At 37.1% G+C, this 21,298-nt stretch overlaps 1 protein-coding gene across 1 annotated transcript in view; it reads left to right on the top strand.

Moving 5' to 3' along the window:
- FBXW10B (F-box and WD repeat domain containing 10B) overlaps window positions 1-21,298 on the top strand; it is a 42,953-nt gene extending 21,655 nt beyond the window's left edge. Inside the window, exons 9-13 of the mRNA XM_049777658.1 lie at window positions 1,744-1,892; window positions 3,008-3,150; window positions 11,111-11,269; window positions 13,242-13,507; window positions 20,502-21,298. Coding sequence (XP_049633615.1) covers window positions 1,744-1,892; window positions 3,008-3,150; window positions 11,111-11,269; window positions 13,242-13,507; window positions 20,502-21,298 — 1,514 coding nt within the window. The remainder of the gene's footprint in view (window positions 1-1,743; window positions 1,893-3,007; window positions 3,151-11,110; window positions 11,270-13,241; window positions 13,508-20,501) is intronic.

Below are 21,298 nucleotides of genomic sequence, written 5' to 3'. Positions count from 1 at the left end.
CAGCACCTCTGGTAGAAATTCATATACTGGTCATTTGTAACATTTCAGTGTCCAGTGCATGCATGGCTACAGGTAGGTTTCTGAGCAAACTGTTTTTGATCATGGTTTTATTCTTAATGCTGTCAGCTTTTTTCCTCTAATAATCTAAGATTAGAAGCAAGAGATAAAATGAAAATGATGAACCAAAGCAGATTTGTTGAGAAAGGAAAGCTCCTGGCAAGATGGGCCCCAGTGCGAGTTGCTATGGTGGAGATGCTAGCCCTTCATTTTTGTTTTATATCTTTGTAATCATGAAGTTGATTGGGTATACTTTTGTTATTTTGTTAATCCCAAGGATGCAGAATGTTAAAAGAGAAAGGCAGGATATTGAAGATGACTATGAACTGGAAAGATACTACATTTGCTTACATGCAGCCAAAGTATGTTTGGTCTCCAGAACTGCATATGGTTCCCCTGACCCAGGACACTACCAGGTGTAAATTATCTGTCTGTCTATCCATCCATTCATCCACCCATCTATCATCCATCTGTCATCCATCCATCCATCCATCCATCCATCCATCCATCCATCCATCCATCCATCCATCCATCCATCCACCCACCCATCCATCATTACATTCATCCATTCATCCACCCACTAATCCACCCTTCTACCAACCTACCTATCTAACTTACATCAGCAGTTCTGTGATGTGAATGGAATTATGATGTTTTATTCATTTTTATTCTCAGGGAAAAGGTTTTGTTCTTGCACTAATTTTTCCCTATCGATTTCCACAGTTCTTAGTTATTTTCTGTATTAGGGCCCAGTTGTTTTGATTGCTTGAGGGTTTTATGAATTTGACTGTTTGAGAGTTCATGTGACATTTTTCTGTAGTTTTTCTCTCTTCTCTTTCCCCTTCCCTGCTTCTCCACAACTCTCATATTGTTAATTTTTTATGGTAAGCAGAGTTAGACTTTCACATCATGTGATAAAAATTAGTAATAAATACACTTACTTAATGTAATCATTAAAAATTCAAAATCAATGTATAAAATACTCAGTGATAATGTATCAAAAGATGTCTAATTTCACTCTAATCCTGCCTTTAGTAATTAGCTTTCAAGCTTCCATTGGGCTCTTCCCACTTGCCAGGGTTAAGAAAGGAGACAGTTGAGGACCTTAAATATTCTTTCAAACTTAAAAAAATTTAACCCAGGGAACTATCTACAAAAATTCTACATATATCAAATTGTCATAATAATTGATAAATTCAGATTTTTCTAAATAATAAAATACTAAGAACTTATCATTAGTGAATATGTTTTACATGAAAAGATAAACCAAGTCCTTCAAGGTGAAATAAAAAGTCAATGGACAGCAATTCAAGTTCCATGAAGAAATAAGAGCAACCAGTAAAATACTTAGGAAAGTATAGAAGAGAATATTAATGATTTTGGCTTTAGTTTATAATTTCCATCTAATTTAAAAGACTACTACATATATCATAATAATGTCTATGCTAATGGGCATACAATATATGAAGATTGGCAATAACTATAAGGTGGGACAGTCAAGATTATGCATTCCTGGCTCTCCCAAGGTTTATGAATATATGTAGCTGTAAATGAACATGCATGGGTACTAGATCAGGTAGACCTTGAGGTCTTAGTCTTAGCTTCTGTAAAGGAATATAGAACTTCACTCTAATCCTCTCTCACCTGCTTTTCCTCCCTCCCTGCTTCTCTTCCTTTTCCTTTCAGAATGGGATCTAGAGACTGGAAAGTGTCTCAAGACCTTAAAACAAAAAAATCCCATTTTGGCCATCAAGATCAATGGCACTTACATTGTGAGCAGTTGTGAGCGAGGACTAGTCAAAGTATGGAACATTGTTACTGCCCAGCTGGTAAAGGTGAGAAAGATGTAGGGAAGAAGAGAGAACCAATCCATGGTAACATGGGAGGGGAAAATGGTATCTCCTATACAGGTCTCGAAATTACTTGTATGACACTGAATTATAGTCACTAACAGGACAGTTCTGATGAGCCAATGATAAAATCCTGCTTTTAAAAAAATAAGAGGACATTCTGAGTTAGCAGAAGGTCAGGGAACATGTGACCATATCATGAGGGTGGTCAAGGGTGTATTGTGTTGAATCAACATGGGTCTCCACTGTCTTTTAGTAGCAACAGCTATGAAGTGCCTTATCTTCTAGAATATTGCACTCTGATTCTAGTATGGGGTAAGAGAATGGACAAAATATCATCTGCTTTTCTTATTACTCTATGATAATGAGAAAATACTGGCCATTTTGAAAGAAATTTAAAGTTCACACATAAAAATATAATTTTGCTCTATATGAAACCACTTAGATATAGCTGGGGTAGAATGTGATATCAGTTGTGCAAGGAAAACAGTAACAGTGAGAAGCTTCTGATGTCACCAAAGAATGTTTTTTTGCCCCACCAGTCTTGGTCACCATAATTTAACAAGAAGATGTAGTCAGAGGGTTCTCCAGATGGTCCTCTCTGACCTGGTAAGAAGCTGAATATGGAACACCTTAAGAACATTCACCTTCAGACATTAGAAAAATATTAATTCTGACCCTCAGCTATTCTAGGAAGATAAAATCTTCCCATTAATAGCCTTTATCAGAAAGATAAGAGGCTTTTTTCCTGATTACTTGCTTCCTTAACTGGGGAGAATAGATGATTAGGAGAAAGACTACACTTTTTTTCTGATCAAATTTATCCTTACATAGGGAGAGTAGATGATCAATAGAAAAATTAGACTTTCTTCCTAATTACATTACTTTTTAGTTGGGGAAAGGCTCTGGAGGGGCGACATAAACTCACTGGCTATCATGGAGCAAAAAAAAAAATTAGCTCATATCATTGTCAAGAGAAAGTTATTGATTGGTGGAATGTGGCATTAGATTTGTCTAAACAAATATTTAGACCTAGCCTTGTAAAAACTCACAATATGAGCTGATGAATGACTTGGAAACAATTGCTTTTTTTCCTTCAGTCTCTTATTGGTCACGAAGAAGCTGTGAAATGTCTGTACTTTGACCAGTGGCATCTACTCTCAGGAAGTTCTGATGGCCTGGTAATGGCCTGGAGCATGGTGGAGAAATATGAGAGATGCCTAATGGCCTTCAAACATCCAAAGTAGGTTTCAGGAAATTCTGACTGATGAATGTGGTACTCTCTTCTAATCACAGATCTCAGTTCTGGGCAGACCAGTACATCTGTTTCTCTCATGTCCAACACATTTTTTCTTTCCTCCCTTCATCCTGTTACCAGCATTTCCCTTTTGGTATTCATTTTACCATCTCCCCTTCCCTCCTTCTCAAGAAATAACAATCCATGTAAACTTTTAAAATCTATACTCTGGCACATATGATATATTTGTATGTGTTGCCTACCATATGGATATTAGAAAAACCATATTAATTTTAGTAAACTTAAATTTTGTATTGATTTTAACTCAGTAAACTGGTTCACAAAAACGTAAAATTATCTGGGCACCAAAGACCTAAAAAACAACTTCTGTAGTGTACAGTATTGGAATCATATGCCCAAGAAACCATTAATAGTATTGTAAATCACAGAATCACAATGATAAAAACTAAGTGCTCACTGAGGGAACTTAAAAATCTAAGGATTAAAAAAGATCTAAGGATTAGATTCTATTCTAGAGCAGCATATTATGATAACAATTCCAGTTCAGTGATAGTAATTACCATATAGGATGTTGAGAATCGAACCTGGTCCCTCCCAGGTTGGCTGCATGCAAGGCAAACACACTACTGCTGTGCTAACTCTCCAGCCCCCCTTTTTAATACTGTGTAATTTTTCCACACAGCTTCTCCCCATCTTTTATACTGTTATTATAAATAAAATTTTCATATTTTTGTGTTCATTATCATTGACTTATAATTGTTATCTGTGATAGGTTTTTAAATGAGAAAAAATGAATTGTAAGCATTTTTTGGAGTTTTTGGGCCACACCCAGAGATGCTTAGGGTTACTCCTGGCTCTGCACTCAGAAATTGCTCCTGGCAGGCTTGGGGACCATATGGGATGCAGGGGATAGAACCTGGCTTTGTGCAAGGCAGATGCCCTACTGTTGTGCTATCTCTATCTCTCGGGCCCCAGTAGTTAACTTTCACTGGAACTTGCACTGTTGTGTAGTGTCCTAATTTACCTCAAAGGACTCAGTTAGACATTTTTCTTTTTTATTTAAAACAATTATTTTTTGGGGGTCACACCCCATCTGTGCTCAGGGCTTAATTATGGCTCTATGTTCAGGGATGACTACTGGTGATCAGGGTCTCTTATGGGCTGCTTGGAAATAAATCTTACTGGGTCTGTCATATGCAAGGTAAGTACTCTTCTTACCTTACTGTATCTTATGCTCCAGTTAGCATTTCTTTTTTTTAATTTTATTTATTTATCTATTTATTTATTCATTGATTGATTGATTGATTGATTAATTGGTTTCTGGGCCACACCTGGCAATGCTCAGGAATTACTCCTGGCTCTGCACTCAGAAGTCACCCCTGGCAGGCTGGGGGACCATATGGGATGCTGGGAATTGAACTGGGTCCCTCCTAGGTTAGCCACATTCAAGGCAAACGCCATATTGCTGTGCTATTGCTCGGGCCCCTATTTAGTATTTATTGTAAGATATATGCATGGAATAAACTCAGTTTTTGGTTCTCTGAAAGTGTCTTAATTTATCAAATTTTATAATAGTTTTGGTAGATATAGAATTCTTGTTAACAGAGCTTTCTCTTCCAGTACTTTGAATATGTCATTTCATTGTCTTCTGATCTCCATGGTTTCTAACAAGAAATCAGTTTTCAATCTTACTGAATATGGCTTTTATCGTATGAAATTTTTCTCTTGCACAGTATTCAAAATTCTCTTTGGCTTTTTGCAGTTAATTAAAATGATTAGGTATGAATCTCTGAGTTTATCTTAGAGTTTGTTTAGTCTCTTAGGCATACTGAATGTTTCTCATATTTGGAAAAGTTTTAGCCACAGTATCTTCAAATATTTGTTCATTTTACTCATTATGGAACTCCAATTATGTACATATATTAGCATGTCTGATGATGTCACACAAGTTTCCAAGGCTCTTGGTATTTTTTTCTCATTATTCTTTTCTTTTGTTTCTCAGACTTAGTACTATCTATTAGAAACTTTGTGTTTTCTGCCTACTTAAATTTGGATTATTTTATAATTTTGTGAGACAGTTTTTTTTTAATTTCCCTTTCCTTTTCTGTTTGGTGCCCATGGTTTCCTTTTTGATCCTATTTAAAATATATACCTTTAAATAACATATTTGGACTGAATTAAAGCTTTGTTTGGGAAGTCCAACCACTGAGTTTCCTAGGAACAGTTTTGTTTGTTTTCTCCCTGTTAATTATGATCTATAGTCTTTTAAACATTTTAGTTTATTAAAGCCCACATATCACATATTTCACCCAGTTTATCATAATACATTTATTTCTAGATAAGCAAAAGTAAAATTATTTATAAAAATAAAGACAAAAAGGAAGTGAAGAAACAAAAATGGACAGTGACAAGCAACTTTGTTAAAGTTATTGTATCTCTAATGAAGTCATTAGATCATTGTCAGATTTAGTATGTTCTTGTTGCTAGGTGATCATTCTGTTATTTTATTTGCTTCTGACTCAACTATACTTTGGAATTTATATTGTTGTGTTCCAATGGTGGGGATGACAGTATTAATCAAAGATGTAGTTGTTGAGGAGTTATACAGATCCAGGAATTCAAAGCACTACTACGTATACTGTGGCTTTTGTGGACATGTTTCGACTAGGTCTTTTGGAAGTATGAAAGGTGGGAGGAGGGTGCCCGGATTCACTCCAAAAAATCCTGATGATATATGTTCAAATGCCAGCATACCTGTAATTTGGTCAGACTGATGTCTTTGCAGAGAGTTGTAAAGAAGTGGTGAAGCAGGCCTATGGACTAAGTGGTGATTATGGGTGTTGGATGTAGGAGACATGGCAGGGCAAAGCTTGAACCATCCTTTCCTCCCAAGATTGTGAGTTTCAGCTGTGTAGCTGGCTAGTGTACCCATGACTTTTCCAAGCTTGTTTTATATCTTTTTTAAGAACAGAGTGAGATGATGGAGATGGCTGGGTACAGGGTACAGACATGACAACTACATTTGTGGGCTTTCAACTGTCAGCTCTCTTGGAAATGTAAAAAGGTGTATGTGTGGGAAGGGTGCCCCCACTCACTCCAAAATGTCCAGGTGATATCAGCTCAAATACCAGAATACCTGGAGTTTGGTCACTTTGGTGTGTCTGCAGAGTTGTAGGAGTGGTGAAGCAGCGTCATAGACAAATAGTGACTATGGGTGATGGATGCAGCAGGTGTGGCTTTGGTAGGACAGGGGCTTGGTCTGCCTCTCCTCCTGAGTTTGCCATCTTTTAGCTGTGTGGCTGGTGTACCCATGATGATTTAAGGCTTCATTTTTTTTTTTTTTTTTTGGTTTTTGGGTCACACCCGGCAGTGCTCAGAGGCTACTCCTGGCTCCATGCTCAGAAATCGCTCCTAGCAGGCTCAGGGGACCATATGGGATGCCAGGATTCAACCACCGTCCTTTTGCATGCAAAACAAATGCTCTACTTCCATGTTATCTCTTCAGCCTCTCAAGGCCTCATTTTTATCTCTTTTGAGAAGAGTGAAACTATGGAGCTGGCTGGGTACAGACATGATGTGTTTGTGGTGTTTGACCTATATTCCTTACTGTACTTATGAACTGAACATTTCTTTTTTTTTTTTTTTTTTTTTGGTTTTTGGGCCACACCTGGTGACGCTCAGGGGTTACTCCTGGCTATGCGCTCAGAAGTCGCTCCTGGCTTGGGGGACCATATGGGACGCCGGGGGATCGAACCGCGGTCCGTCCTAGGCTAGCGCAGGTAAGGCAGGCACCTTACCTTTAGCGCCACCGCCTGGCCCCAGAACTGAACATTTCTAATAATGTTCTAATTTCTTTTTTTTTTTTTTTTTTTTTTTTTTTGGTTTTTGGGCCACACCCGGTAACACTCAGGGGTTACTCCTGGCTATGCGCTCAGAAGTCGCTCCTGGCTTGGGGGACCATATGGGACACCGGGGCATCGAACCGCGGTCCGTCCTAGGCTAGTGCTGGCAAGGCAGACACCTTACCTTTAGCGCCACCGCCCGGCCCCTAATGTTCTAATTTCTAATATGACAACTCTGAAATAAAAATTTATCTAATTTCCAGGTTTTTTTTAAGCATTGTTTATTTTAGTTTGTTCAGTGCCTATTCTTTTATTTGGCCATTGCTATGGAAAAGATATTGATTTATATATTTAGAAATAAAACATCTTTCTTTCTTTGGTAATGGGCTTTCTGAATATGTCAAGAAAGACTTCAACAATCAGTGATCACATTTATAAGTTGGTCTTATCTTCCACATTCTGCTTATGCCAAATATCAAGACCAGTTAAGGATGAGAACAGAACCTTGCTATTTCTCAAGTCTACAAAGTATGCATATAAGCCTACCTAGACATGCATGTAGCCAGAAAAATTCCCAAGAATACAGCTGAGTTTTTCAAAGGCCTATGGATTATCCATTAACTCATATGATTTTCTCTCAAGTTTTTTTAAATTCAATTATTGTTTTCCCAGTATAGATATTTTTTTTGGCTCATATGGCAGCAGTGTCTAAAACCTTTGCCTATACTTTTAAATAAATGTCTCCCAAGTAAATCTTTAGCATTCTTAGTAAGGTGAAATAAAGGCAGTATTTTTTTTTGATTTTTTTTGGGGGGCCACACTTATTGACACTCAGGGGTTAATCCTGGCTATGCGCTCAGAAATCACTCCTGGCTTGGGGACCATATGGGATGCCGGGGGAACAAACCTCGGTCTGTCCTGGGTCAGCAGTGTGCAAGAAAATGACCTACTACTGCGCCATCACTCTGGCCCCTAAAGACAGCCTTTTTGAGCCAGTCTTTTGAGATGTCACAAGGCTGACAAAATAATTCAGTTTATGAGGTCTCTTTTATTTTCTCTAGTGACAGGAATGTGAGCTGTTCTGTTTTTGTTTTAGGATCAGACCCAATGGGTTGGTTTTGTTCAGGGCAAATGACTTACCTATTTTACTATCACCTGGTGCACTGTGGAGTGTTATTTTCAGGCTACTACTGAATTAGGAGAGGAATGGGACTAAGTAAATCACATACCACAAAGTTTCACTATTCTTACTGGACTAAATTCTTTTTTTGACTAATTGAACTCTAGGTTACTTTAAGACTTTGGTTATTGTCCAGAGTCCTGAAAAAGCTGAATTTGACTATTGTTTTCCCAGTTTTATTGTTGGTGGAAAGATTGAATTGAGTTCTTTACTTCTTGTTTCCAATGACATTATTCTGAAGTGTATTTTGATGAAAAAGGTGCAAAGAATAAGACACATTATTTCTTAGTAGGAAATAAATTCTAAAGATATTGATAAGATAGTATTTGGTACTGGGATAAGTAATTAATTTCATCTTGAGAATAATCCCCCAAGGCAGAAATTTCTATTGCTTTATCATAAAAGAGAATATAGAAGAATCACAGATTAAGATATTTCTAAAAGTTTCAAAATTTATTGTAGAATGTAGGTCCAGTACACACTTGGTTTTGATCTAGGTCTTCTTATCCTAAAACCTTTGGCCCTAAAAATTAAACTATAATGCTAAAGATTAAATATATTATGCTGCAGGAATCTATGAGACATGACTGATCTAGAGTTCATAAGATCAAGAGATACACAGAGGCAAATTCTTATATTACATAGTATTTTCCCTAGAGCTGAATTCCCTTATAGGTGGACCAAGATACTTTGAGGGCACTAATAAAATGATTGGACTTCCATCTGTCAAAAACCCAAATCAAACTAAACCAAGAACCAACAACTTTACCTCAAGGGCCCAATAACTCTATTCAGAAGACATTTGCACTCCTAAGTCTACTGAAACATTATTCACAATAGCCAAAATCTGGAAACACTGCAAGTTTCCAGTAACAGAGCACTGGATTAAGAAGCTGTGGTATATATACAATGGAATACGATGAAGCTATTAAAAAATTAAATCATGCAATTTTCTGTTACATGGATGGCTCTGGAAGGATGATGCTGAGTGAGGTCAAAAGAAGAGGGATTGACACAAAATAATCTCTCATATATGGGATATGAAGAAACAGATAGTACAGATGATAAGGTACTTTCCTGAGACCTGGCTGACCCTGATTTGATCCCCAACACCAAACATGGTCCCCTTCACCATGTATGATCACTTCCAGGAGTAAGCCCTGAACACTGCCAAAAGTAAGGGGAAAACAAATGTCCAAAAGCAACAATCTAAGAAGTGGTGTACAGAACTGAATTTACCGTGGTGAGGAAGTAGGGGAAGGGTAAATTGAGAGAAGCAAACACTGGACAATGTGGTGTTGAAAGATTGTATACATGAAACACAATCATTAAATGGTACCTAAATTTTTTAAATTAATATAACCAAAGTGGTAGGGCAGAAAACTTTATTATTATTACTATTATTATTATTATTTGGTTTTTGGGTTACCCCCAGCAGCGCTCAGGGGTTACTACTGGCTCTATGCTCAGAAATCACTCCTGGCAGGCTCAGGGGGCCATATGGGATGCCAGGATTTGAACTACCATCCTTCTGCATGCAAGGCAAACGTCCTACCTTCATGCTATCTCTATGGCTCCAGAAAACTTTATTCTTATGATTATATTGATCTATCATCTAATCTATTACAGTGCCCCCTTTTATTTGAATGTATTGAACTTGCTCCTACATTTCAAAGACTTTGATATTTCTTTTGGTATTTTTGGTTAATAAGATAGGGCCCAAGATGGTCATGTTTCCAAGAAATACCGAGGATCTGTTATTGACAAGGCATTATTGCAAGATGCAGGACATGCAAAGATCAGACATGATTGTGTCCAATATAGTTTTCCAATCTACTTAAGGTTTATATATGTGTGTATATATTGGAGGAAAATGGAAATAATGAATAGTTATATGGAGAAGGTGGCATGTTATTTAGAGCATGAAAGGATTTGGAAGAATAAAGATAGGAGAGATTTTCATTCCATATAGGTTCTAACAAGCAGCATAAAATTTAAATCAATTTTAATTGAAAAAAAATTTATATAAATGAGGTAATTATACTTCTCAGAATTGAATACTCTATATATTAGACTTCACCATGGCACTAGTCATTGTAGAGAAGATTTTATTAGTGACTTTTTTCCAAGTTTTCTCATTCTCTTCCCTTTTCTGCTACCATATGAGGGAAATCATATATGCCATCTCTGAGTACTTTGGTAGCTTTAGAATGTCTCAATGAAAGAATAAAAACCACAAATTAAGGCCCAAAATAAATGGCTCAAATACCAATGTTTTGCTTCATGCAAAGAAGATTGTTTCACTCCCATATTTTTCTTTATTTTTATAGTAATTCAATGGGAAAATAAATAAAAAATAATTCTCAGCATGACTTGTAGAAGTCCATTTCTAGGAATCAAATAGCCAGGGAGAAAAATTCTGATGGACTGGAGAGATAGGACAGTAAGTAGGATGCTTGTCTTGTATGTGGTCAATCTGGATTTGATCCTCAGCATCCTATCTGGTCCCTGAGCAAGAGCCAGGAGTAACCTCTGGGCATTTCCAGGTGTTTTCCCCAAATAAACCAATCAAAAAGCCATGATGACACATCAAGAAACTCCCACAAACCTCCCTGCAGGGAACCTCTAACAAAAAATAACAATAAAAAATAACAAAAAAATCATAAATCTTTGTATGTTGCTATTTTGTGTTGCTGTGACCAAATTTTAGGAAAACTATGTAAAACTATAACTATTGATTGGGGGAGAATTGATAGCTATGCTATGACGGTTAATGTTTTACTTTATATTCATTGAAGATGCAAATATAACTTTAAGGTCATGACCACTATTTTGCAACTATACAAAAAATATCATAAGCTACATACAAACTCCAGCAGTTTACCAGAAAATAAGTATTTCCTATTGCTCTATTCCTTTTCAGGGAGGTTCTCCATGTGGCTCTTCTCTTTCTTCGAGTGATCAGTGCCTGTGCAGATGGCAAGATTCGTATTTATAATTTCCTAAATGGAAACTGCCTTAAGGTGATAAAAGTTAATGGCAGGGGTGATCCAGTGCTGTCCTTCTTTATTCACGGTAACAGGTGGGTGGTAAGTATGGAGGTAAGAGAAATGAACAATTCTACTCGGATGACTTTGTCTCCTCCTTTTGTCCTAGATTTTCAAGCTGTAAGAAAAGAGTTTCACAGTGTTCTTTTCCAACTTTGACAACAGCAAAATATGGGGACTAATTGGACTTTATAAAAATTATTCTTATTTTATTTTGAAAAATAAAAAAAGCATGCAATGAATGCAATATAGTTTACTGCAAAGACCACAGCTTTGCAAATATGTAGCCAGAGCCATAAATAAACTGCTCATAGAATATCATATTTACTGTATGCTAGCTACAGGGCAATATTTTGTGAAAATACCCAAATAGAATTAACTTTTAAATTTCACCATAAGCTTATCTTGCCTTCTTTTTACTAACACTAACACTTATCACTTTTCAAAGAGAGGGTCTTAATAAATTTCAGTTAAAAACACTTTCCATTATGAAGTAATACTGTCGCAAAACAAATTAAAATATCTGATTTTTCCTCTTTCGTGGTGTCCAAAGAGGGAGATTTTTTTCGACATGAATAAAATAAGTCTAAGGTAATATCCCAAATTCCATTTCAGCATTTCTAAACATGTTACTTCAATAGACAATGTATAGTTAAGGTTATAATGAAAGAATCTAAGTGTAGAAAGGAATCCACATTTAGTCTTTCTATTTCTTTCTTTGTTTTTGGCTTTTGAGTCATACTCACTGGTGCTCAGGGGTTACTTCTGGCTCTGCGCTCAGAAATCACTCCTGGTAGGCTCAGGGGACCATATTGAATGCCAGGGTTTAAACCTGGATCCGTCCTAGGTCAGCCACATGCAAGGCAAATGCCCTACCACTGTGCTATGGCTCCAGCCCCTTCAGGGGTCTCAAACTCAATTTACCTGGGGGCCGCAGGAGGCAAAGTCGGGTGCAAAGTCAGTACTAAGCCTTGAACATTGGGGGGTGTGACCCAAACAACTAAAACAAAACAAAACAAAACAAAAAGATTCCTCTAGGGCAGGGCCATAAAATGTTGTGCGGAAGGCCGCAAACTGCCCGCAGGCCACGAGTTTGAGAACCCTGATTCTTATTGTCAAAGGCAATCTCCTTCTATGAGAGAAAAGCATTGTACCCTGGGAGCATTGAGAAGCAGGAAATCAATCAGTAGGTGTGAGACAGTATTGGGGAGGGTCCAAATTTGGAACTCTTTTTTTCTACTAGGGAAAGTGGGAACTAGGAGCTCCAGAAATAATCATTTTATTTTATTTTATTTTTTTTTTTTGGTTTTTGGGCCACACCCGGTAACGCTCAGGGGTTACTCCTGGCTATGCGCTCAGAAGTCGCTCCTGGCTTGGGGGACCATATGGGACGCCGGGGGATCGAACCGCGGTCCGTCTCCTAGGCTAGCGCAGGTAAGGCAGGCACCTTACCTCCAGCGCCACCGCCCGGCCCCCAGAAATAATCATTTTATTAATTACAACTGTTCAGCTTAAATGTAACACTTGAACAGAAACTAGAAGTGATGTAATAGAGAACGGGATCAACATATAGAGAAGTCCCTATTAAAGTGTCCTTATTCTTATCATAGTAATAAAAAACATGATGTTTGAATACTCTGCTTTAAAATGAATGGATTTTAATTTAATTAATGAATTCAATACAGTTGTGTGCTGAGTACCTAAGCCTTCTTCTTGGGCACAGAAGGCATTTTTTCATGAACTGATACTAATTTAAAAATATTCTAATGCAAGAAGCAAAGTAATACGTGCTCACTCACTTTTATTCGGAAAGAGAATAACTACAGAGCTAATAACCTGAGCTACGTGGCCTACAAACCTTTCACTGTTCTAAGCTTTCCAACAGTGTACCATTTGTGCAGATATTTAATGAACACTGTTTCGTTGGTCCCAGGATTGGATATTGAAATGTACAGTGAATGCCTCAGGTTCTCTTTGTGATGGGCAATCTTCTTCTTTTGGTTCCAGTATGGTGATCAACACAGAGAGCAATGTTCTCTTGTTCCAGTTTGAGAATACAAAATGGCAGTACTCTACAGAACGGGTCAAGCAGAAAAAGGACAGAGAGGATGACAGGGAAGAAAATGGCCTCACAGATATTTCCTCCAAATCTAGCACTCAGGCTTGCAGCCTGAAAGACTCCACATCTAATAAATATATCATGGCATCAGAGTTCCTGTTGAGTCAACCTCACAAGGCCCGGATTCCCCAAATGATTTCCAGGATTCATAAAGGTAAGGAAACTGAATGAGACATTCTCAGCGGTAACAGTAGAGTTGGGAAGAAGGTGTTAGGACTATTTTCTTTGTAGGCTAATTTTAATTTAAATTTAATGAATTTTTTAAATGAATCTTAACTTCAAGAGCCATTTTAATCTCTCAATTTTTTTTGCCAGTTAATAGGTATCTCCTGAATTTATATGGCCCAGGTTTTCACATGTGTTAGAATCTTTGTGAAGTAGATAGCACTAGTTTCTCCCATTCCCCAATCCAAGCATACATTGTATGTTTCGTTTCATAGGAGGAAGACAAGATACACTTTGGAAGAATGTTATATGCATATTATGTCACTCATGATTAATAGTGTGTAACTGGAAATTATTGTTAATGGAGCAGACACATGTGTTTTTAAGTATCTATATAGTAAGGGGTTATGTGTGGCACGACTCATTCATTTATACAAGTTTAAAGAATGTCATGTGTAGAGTAGAGAAATCAGATTTTTTTCCCATTTACCTTTCTTGTATATGACATGTGAAAATGGACTCAAAGGTTTATAGAGAACTTTAGTAGATAACCCCATGTATTATAATTCAAATGGCTATTTTTTTTTTTTTTTGAGGAGAGTGAACTTGAGAATTTGTGATAAGTCTATTACGTTTGAGAATTAGTAGAAATTGGGTAGAAGTTAAGTCAGGAGATGACTTAGAATTTTGGACTATAGCAGTGCTTCTCAATTATTTTCTGCCATGTCCCCCTAGGAAGAAGAAAATATTTTTCGCGCCCCCCCCCACGTGACTATAAATAGTATCTTTATTAAAAAAACTTTAACCTGCAAAACAAAAATATATAAAATAATTTGAGCTGATTTTTGAATCAGAGGTGATGTCTGGATTAATGGCTACAATGAGCACTTTTTGCAATGCATAGCTTTTTGAAGTGGGGTTTGAAGCAGATACAGCAACTCTCAGTTCCAGAGACATACAGAGACATAAACATGGGGCTTAGCTTGTTATGACAATGTTTACTGAGGTAAAAAGCGCTCCCCTTTATGGAACCTGGTGCCCCCCTGGGGGGCACTCCCCACTATTTGAGAAGCACTGGACTATAGGGACTACCTAGTTTGATATAATGAACAAAAAGGGAACACTGGTTAAAAATTAATTGTTCTATGTTTCCATTATTTGGTCCTAATGCACTGTATAATTATTGTTAAAAGTTCTATGCCTCAATTAGTTTGACTTAATACATTACTGTTAAAATTTTTCTCAATTAATTAACATCATTAACATAGCACATAAAATTCAAGGAAAGCCAAAAATAGCCCAAACCGAAGGTAAGAAGATAAGAAGCTGTGTTCAGGAAATAAAGGACATAAAGAAATTGGAAGCAAAATCCATGGAAGTCAATAACTTGAATGGTAATACATTTTTCTGAGTTAACTGCAAGGCCCTCCCTTTTACCTCCTCCTCATTCTTTCTGTTTAATAGTTAACAATTTTGCTTACCTTTGAGAATTCATAATGATGTCAATCTTTTCCAATGAAAATTGGACTTCCCTTACTCATTTCTTTACTAACTTTTCACAGGACTAAGTCTTCAGGTTTATTTTTGGCTGGTAGTAATGAGATAAACCATATATACTCATTTATAAGCTGACCCCCCAATATTACCCTAAAAACTGAAAAACTTAGTGATTCAAGTTTAAGCCAAGGTGTAAATTGCAGCAGCCACTGGTAAATTTCAAAAATAAAAATATATACCCAAAACAATTACAATAATTGAGGAATCAGTAGGTCAATTTTTTCAATATTTATATTGTTAAAGAAAAACTGTAAACGTGGGGCCGGAGAGATAGCATGGAAGTAGGCCATTTGCCTTGCATGCAGAAGGATGGTGGTTCGAATCCTTTCATCCCATATGGTCAACCTGCCAGGAGCGATTTCTGAGCATAGAGCCAGGAGTAACCCCTGAGCGCTGCCGAGTGTGACCTCAAACCACCCCCCCAAAAAAAAAAAAGAAAAGAAAAAGGAAAAGAAAAACTAAACTAGCAACAATAACTTTAAAACTTTAAGTGTAAAGTGCAGAAAACCAGAGCTTAACAGGTAATCAAGCTAAATCACAAAGGTTAAAATCCTTCAAAAGTGGTTTTCTCCTCCTTCTCATCTGTATGTTCAAACAGAGCTTCAGTTGTATCTAATGTGAGGGTACAGACATTGTCATCATCACTGAGTTCGAAGGTATCATCATCACTGCTGTCGGTCTCATACAAAGTGCAGAATATTGTGGGTTAAATAGTTCAGTTTAGCCGCCTACCTCTTCAGCTCAGCCTCGACTTGTGGACTGAGCTGAAGCACTGCCCCCTTCAGCAGATGGCAGACGATGACTGGAGACTACGTGCATTTGATATGGTGTGTGCTCACCAAATCAAATAACCTGTATGACCCGAGTATAAACTGAGTTTGGGTTTTCGGCACAAATTTTACTCAGCACAAATATACTTGGCTTATACTCGAGTATATAAGGTACCTATATCTGGTGGTGCCACATTCCCACTCAGGAGAAGCACACACCAAAGTGTAGTGCTCTCCTGAAAAGGAATTATTTGCCAAAAAGGCCCGCTTAGAGCAGTCAAAATCACTTGACCCTTTGCGTGGAGGGTTTGGCAATAATTCTAAATAGTGGCTATAACTATCTCTCTCTTTATTTTAAACCTTTATTAGAAATCAGGCCTTAGTAAATTCTTTCTAGGACAGCAATCAATCCAGCCAAAAGTCTCCCATTTAACAGCTCCCTGTAATTTTTGCTACCTTGGTGCCAATAAACAGATTTTTCCATAACTTAGCTCAAAACAAAGTAATTTTCACTTTTCCCCCCCGAAACTCTGAAACATTCCTCACTCTCCCAACTTCCCTGATAATTACAAGCCACATTTTCACATTCAGTATCAGCTCTTTCATATGCTAATCTAGCCAGGGTCTTTCCTTTCTTTCCCCAGTCTCTCTGACGTCTAGAATTTGCACCTTTTTTTCCCTGCCTCTACCTTTTAAAAGCTGCCAGCTTAAAAAATAAATTTGTCTTCGTTCCTTGAACGTAGGTCCCCATGCAATTTGTGTGGTTTCATTTCATTTCTACAATATATTTCCGTCATTAGCCATTCCGCGTGCCCACCTTTTCCCATGGAATTTTTCCCGAACTCCACGAAGGATTTGTTTGCAGGTGCTGTAAACTGCAAACAAAATTTGGCTCACAGCAATTGGCGCCCAACGTGGGGCTTTGGCTCACAGCATGGTGGTGTTCAAAGCTTACTTGTAACTAACTTACTTGTAAGCTAACTGTTCAGTGGACCAATTAGTGTTAGTGATCACACCATAGTCACTAGCAAAGCAAGTGCTTAACCTTTATCCCATCTCTCTGGCTCTCTGAGTATTCAATTTTGGAATCACTGTCTGCCATGTAGTTTCCTCTGTGGTTTTTCCACCATCAATCTGAGTAAGACACAAAGTAGATGGGACAAAAGGCAATATTAGGATTGGTTTTAGAAAGCATTTTAGGGGATTTCATCAGGTCAGGATAGATTTGTTGTAGGTTTTATGAATATTAAATAAAGAGAAGGTAAAAAGATGGGTAAGGAATTCTTATGAAGAGTTGTTGGCCATCAGGATTGGTATGTTCTCTTGTAACATTTGAGAGACTTTAATATTTACAACTTCTTTTAATAACTGTTCCTTTGAATTAAATTCCCTGCAGAGACAAACTTAAACAAGTCTAGTTTCAACAATAAAATGTTAGAATATATGAACAATGGGTATTCTTATATGTACCTGTGTCTGTTTGAATATGTATACCCCCCAAATTCATGAAGTGGCATTGCTAACTCAAAGGATTATTGTATTTTAATCTAGAAAGATAATTACTAAACAATGTATTGACTCTTTACTATACTGTACCTATGCCAGCTCTGATTATAAGTTATCTTTTCCTTGCTTAAATAAATTACAATGATTTTGGATTTCTTTAAGACTGATTAACAGCAAAGTAAAATTCATCAGCAATTCCATTAGTAAATGATATACTCATATTATGGAATATAACCATAACTAAGAATGGTATTACTAAGATCTACATATATTAACTTAGGAAGAGATAAAATATATTATTATATAAAAAACTTAGTGAGTTGCAATATCACACAATTCTTTTGTATAAAAAGAGAAAACATATATTTTGTCACATAAACATAGCACGTAAAAACTTATGAAAATTTATTCTGGGACTGTAAAAGAGGCTTAGATTTATCAATTTTGTTTTGTTAGAATAAAATATAATTAACAAGGTAGCAGTCAGGGAGACATTTAAATTTTCACTTAAGTCTTGTATAGACATCATATAGAATTTAGGGTAAAACCAGTCTGAATAAGGAAAATTATGTATTTAAAACAATGCTTACTTTTCTTAATATATTGTTGCATGCTCTTTCCTAGTCATAGACTGGTATAGTTTGGGGCTTAGACTTTTAATCTCCATGTCAGACTAGATGGTTTATGATTTTTATGTCTCATTTAATCTTATATTTTAATACTTTTTAAAATTGAATCACTATGAGACAAAGTTACAAAATTGTTCATGATTGAATTTCAATCATACAATTCCCAACGCCCATCTCTTCATTAGTGCACCTTTCCCACCACCAATGTCTTTAGTTTCCCTCATGCCTCCCCTGCCTGCCTTTATGACAGACATTTTTCTTTACTGTCTCTCTCATGCATGCACACACTTTTCCTCTCATTCCCTTTATATGCTGTAGTTTTAAATATTGTTGCTGATTACTGAAGGGGGTAACAATATGCATATCACTTTACCTTCTTTCAGTACCCAATTCTTGTCCAGAGGTATCATTTCCAACTATCATTGTCATACTGGTCCCGTCCCTTCTCTTTCCTAACTGCATTCCCTGGTCTTTGTGGCAAGCTTCCTACCACAGACCTATTCTCTTGGCCCTTGTCTCTACTGTCTTTAGGTTTTATTACCACACTATCTATTAATATCCCACAAATGATGGTGATAATTCTATGTCCATCCAAGACTCAGTTAATTTTTATGTAAAATGGGAATGTTAAACGTTCAGTTTATATGAAATATAATAAAGATTAAAAAATCCAAATGAGTCAGATATAGATTTGCTCACCTGTGAAGAAAAAGTGTCACAGACACAATGAAGGATTTGACCATAAGTAGTAAGCCAGAAGGAATAAGTTATTGTCCTTGTCAGTAGATTTTTCTGTATATTTTTGCCATGGCATACATGAACTTTTAGGGGAGCTCAGCCCACTAGATGTATCCCCAGATTTTCCTGGTGGGATGAACTGAAATAACTCCCCATCGGGTTCCTCAAAAGGCACACTGTGGACGCCTTTTCCCCTTGTGGATAGTTGAGAAATTCCTGAAGAGAAAAATTCATGCTTGGTATTACATTTTCTGCCATTACTTGGCCATCTCTCCTTTGTAAAATCTCAGGCAAATTATGACCTCTATCAAATAATTTGACTCAGAAATTCCAGCACCAAAGATTACTATGAGAACCACTTTTCTGGATAATATTTAGCACCTAAAAGCAAGGACTATTTTTTCTCTTTTTCAAATATGTCTTTGCAGCTGCAGTTTCTGATAATCAAGGATGAAGCCAGAAAGCACACCCTGGCTATTGACTCTCCTTAGAAAAAGGGAACCACACCTAACCACACCTAAGGGGATTTGTATCCTTCCTTTACTTGACCTCTAAAACAATAGAGCCCAGCTCAGCGAAGACCATGTTTCTAGATATTTTTTACTTCCTAATAATCCCTGATTTTGCATTCGAAGTAAGCTTGCAAAGAGCTGCCTTAAGTTATAACCTTCTCCTTTGTAGCTCAGAATTCTTATAGCTCACATCCATAGTTTAAGCATGTTTACTGTTAAACTTTACTTTGTGATTGTAATTATTCTTTTCTATACCTATGGCTGGTTTTACCCCTATAGATCCCTTTGCTTAAAAAATTAAAGTTGGGGCTGGAGAGATAGCACAGTGGTAAGGTGTTTGCCTTAGATGCAGAAGGACGGTTGTTCGAATCCCGGCACCCCATATGGTCCCCTGAGGTTGCCAGAAGCGATTTCTGAGCATGGAGCCAGGAGTAGCCCCTGAGTGCTGCTGGGTGTGACCCCCCCCAAAAAAAAATTAAACTTGTTGCACTCCTGCCATAAGATGTGTTGACCCCACATACTCTGTGTGTGGTTTCACTATTTCATATTTCATATTAGGTCGCTCGTGTTACCCATTTTCCTCTCATGAAGGATTTGCTCCCCACTAGAGATGCTGAGATGCAAGGTGCCTGCAGCATATGGTGCCCAGCATGGGGCTTTTGAGGAACCCCATGGGGGTTATTTCAATTCACTCCACCAGAAAAATCTAGGGATACATCTAGTGGGCTGAGCTCCCCTAAAAGTTCATTTATGCCATGGCATCTTTTCAAAACATTTTGGTAATTCCTATTTATAAATTTTGTAATGTATTATTCACATTTTTCAAAGATAGGTTTGATTTTGAGAAAAGTTCATAGATCACTGAGTCAAATATTAATGAACTAGAGCTTAAACTTAATGACACTATTTTTTTTATTAAAAATAAAGGTCTATTTCTATAAATTAGTAAGGCCTATTTTGTCTGGATCATAAATAAGATGTTAAGGCCTTTCCAAGTTTAAAAATGCATGAAACATTTGAATTATATATGTTCCTTCAAAAATATGTATATCTAGAGGCTATTATACATTTTATACAAGAACTAGCATATCTGTTAAAAATCTGTGTTGAATATGCCATGATTTCTGGTGCTCTAGTAATCTTCTGCCTACATAATATGCCCATTGACCAATAAAGGTCTTAATAAATTCAACTTTCCAAAGAAATTAATTAACATTTTCATGGAACGAGCTTTGTTCTTATTTTCTTTCTTTTCTTTTTTATAAAACCAGATACGGAGAAAGTACAAAAACAAGAACAATTAGAAATTCCAATGAAAAAGTACTGGAAAATTCCTATGACACCTGACCGGTTACTCCTGACCGTGAATGCCCTGCATACAGACCATGAGGCAGGGACATTTGCCTATCACCATAAGCCCCACAGCCAAGCCATCAAAGCCTGGGGACCTTCAATTTTGTACCAAAGAAAGGTTCTGAGTTTCAAAGGAAAAGCATTACAACCTGAAGTTGATAGGTTAAGAAGTAGTCACCTTCCCATAGATATGTATCAAACAAATACTCCTCTTAAAATCCAGAAACTGAAGCCAAATTTGAAGAAATCTTTGCATAGTTCTGAAATCCAGTCCACCATACCCGAGCCCATGCTTATCCATCCAACATCCACTAGGAATTTAAAGGGTAAAGATCAGAATATAAATGCAATTGATGGGATAGTACGCAGCCACAGCCCCTTAACTAGTATGCATGTAATTAAACCAACTCGAATGTTGGCTCCACCAGGTGGCACAGCATCCCTGTCTCTCAAGAAAGAAAGGCCTCACTTCTACTCATCCCTTGATCCATTTAGAATGAACACTGATTTCATGCTGATGACTGTGAAGGAGGAGAATGAGTATAGGGAAGCTAAATTGAAGGAATATCAGGTGACAAAGTCCACTGGAATACTCAATCCAGAAAAAGCCCACAGAATGGCATGGCTCAGGAAGATCAAAGGCCTGCCAATAGATAGTTTCATAAAGCAGGGGAAAATAGCAGCCCCTGAATTTGGACAAGACATTTTTATCTAA

Source organism: Suncus etruscus, chromosome 7 (genome assembly GCF_024139225.1).
Source record: "Suncus etruscus isolate mSunEtr1 chromosome 7, mSunEtr1.pri.cur, whole genome shotgun sequence".
Classification (NCBI taxonomy): domain Eukaryota; kingdom Metazoa; phylum Chordata; class Mammalia; order Eulipotyphla; family Soricidae; genus Suncus; species Suncus etruscus.
Note: the sequence above shows the minus strand (reverse complement) of the source record. Positions and strands in the feature narration are given on the sequence as shown.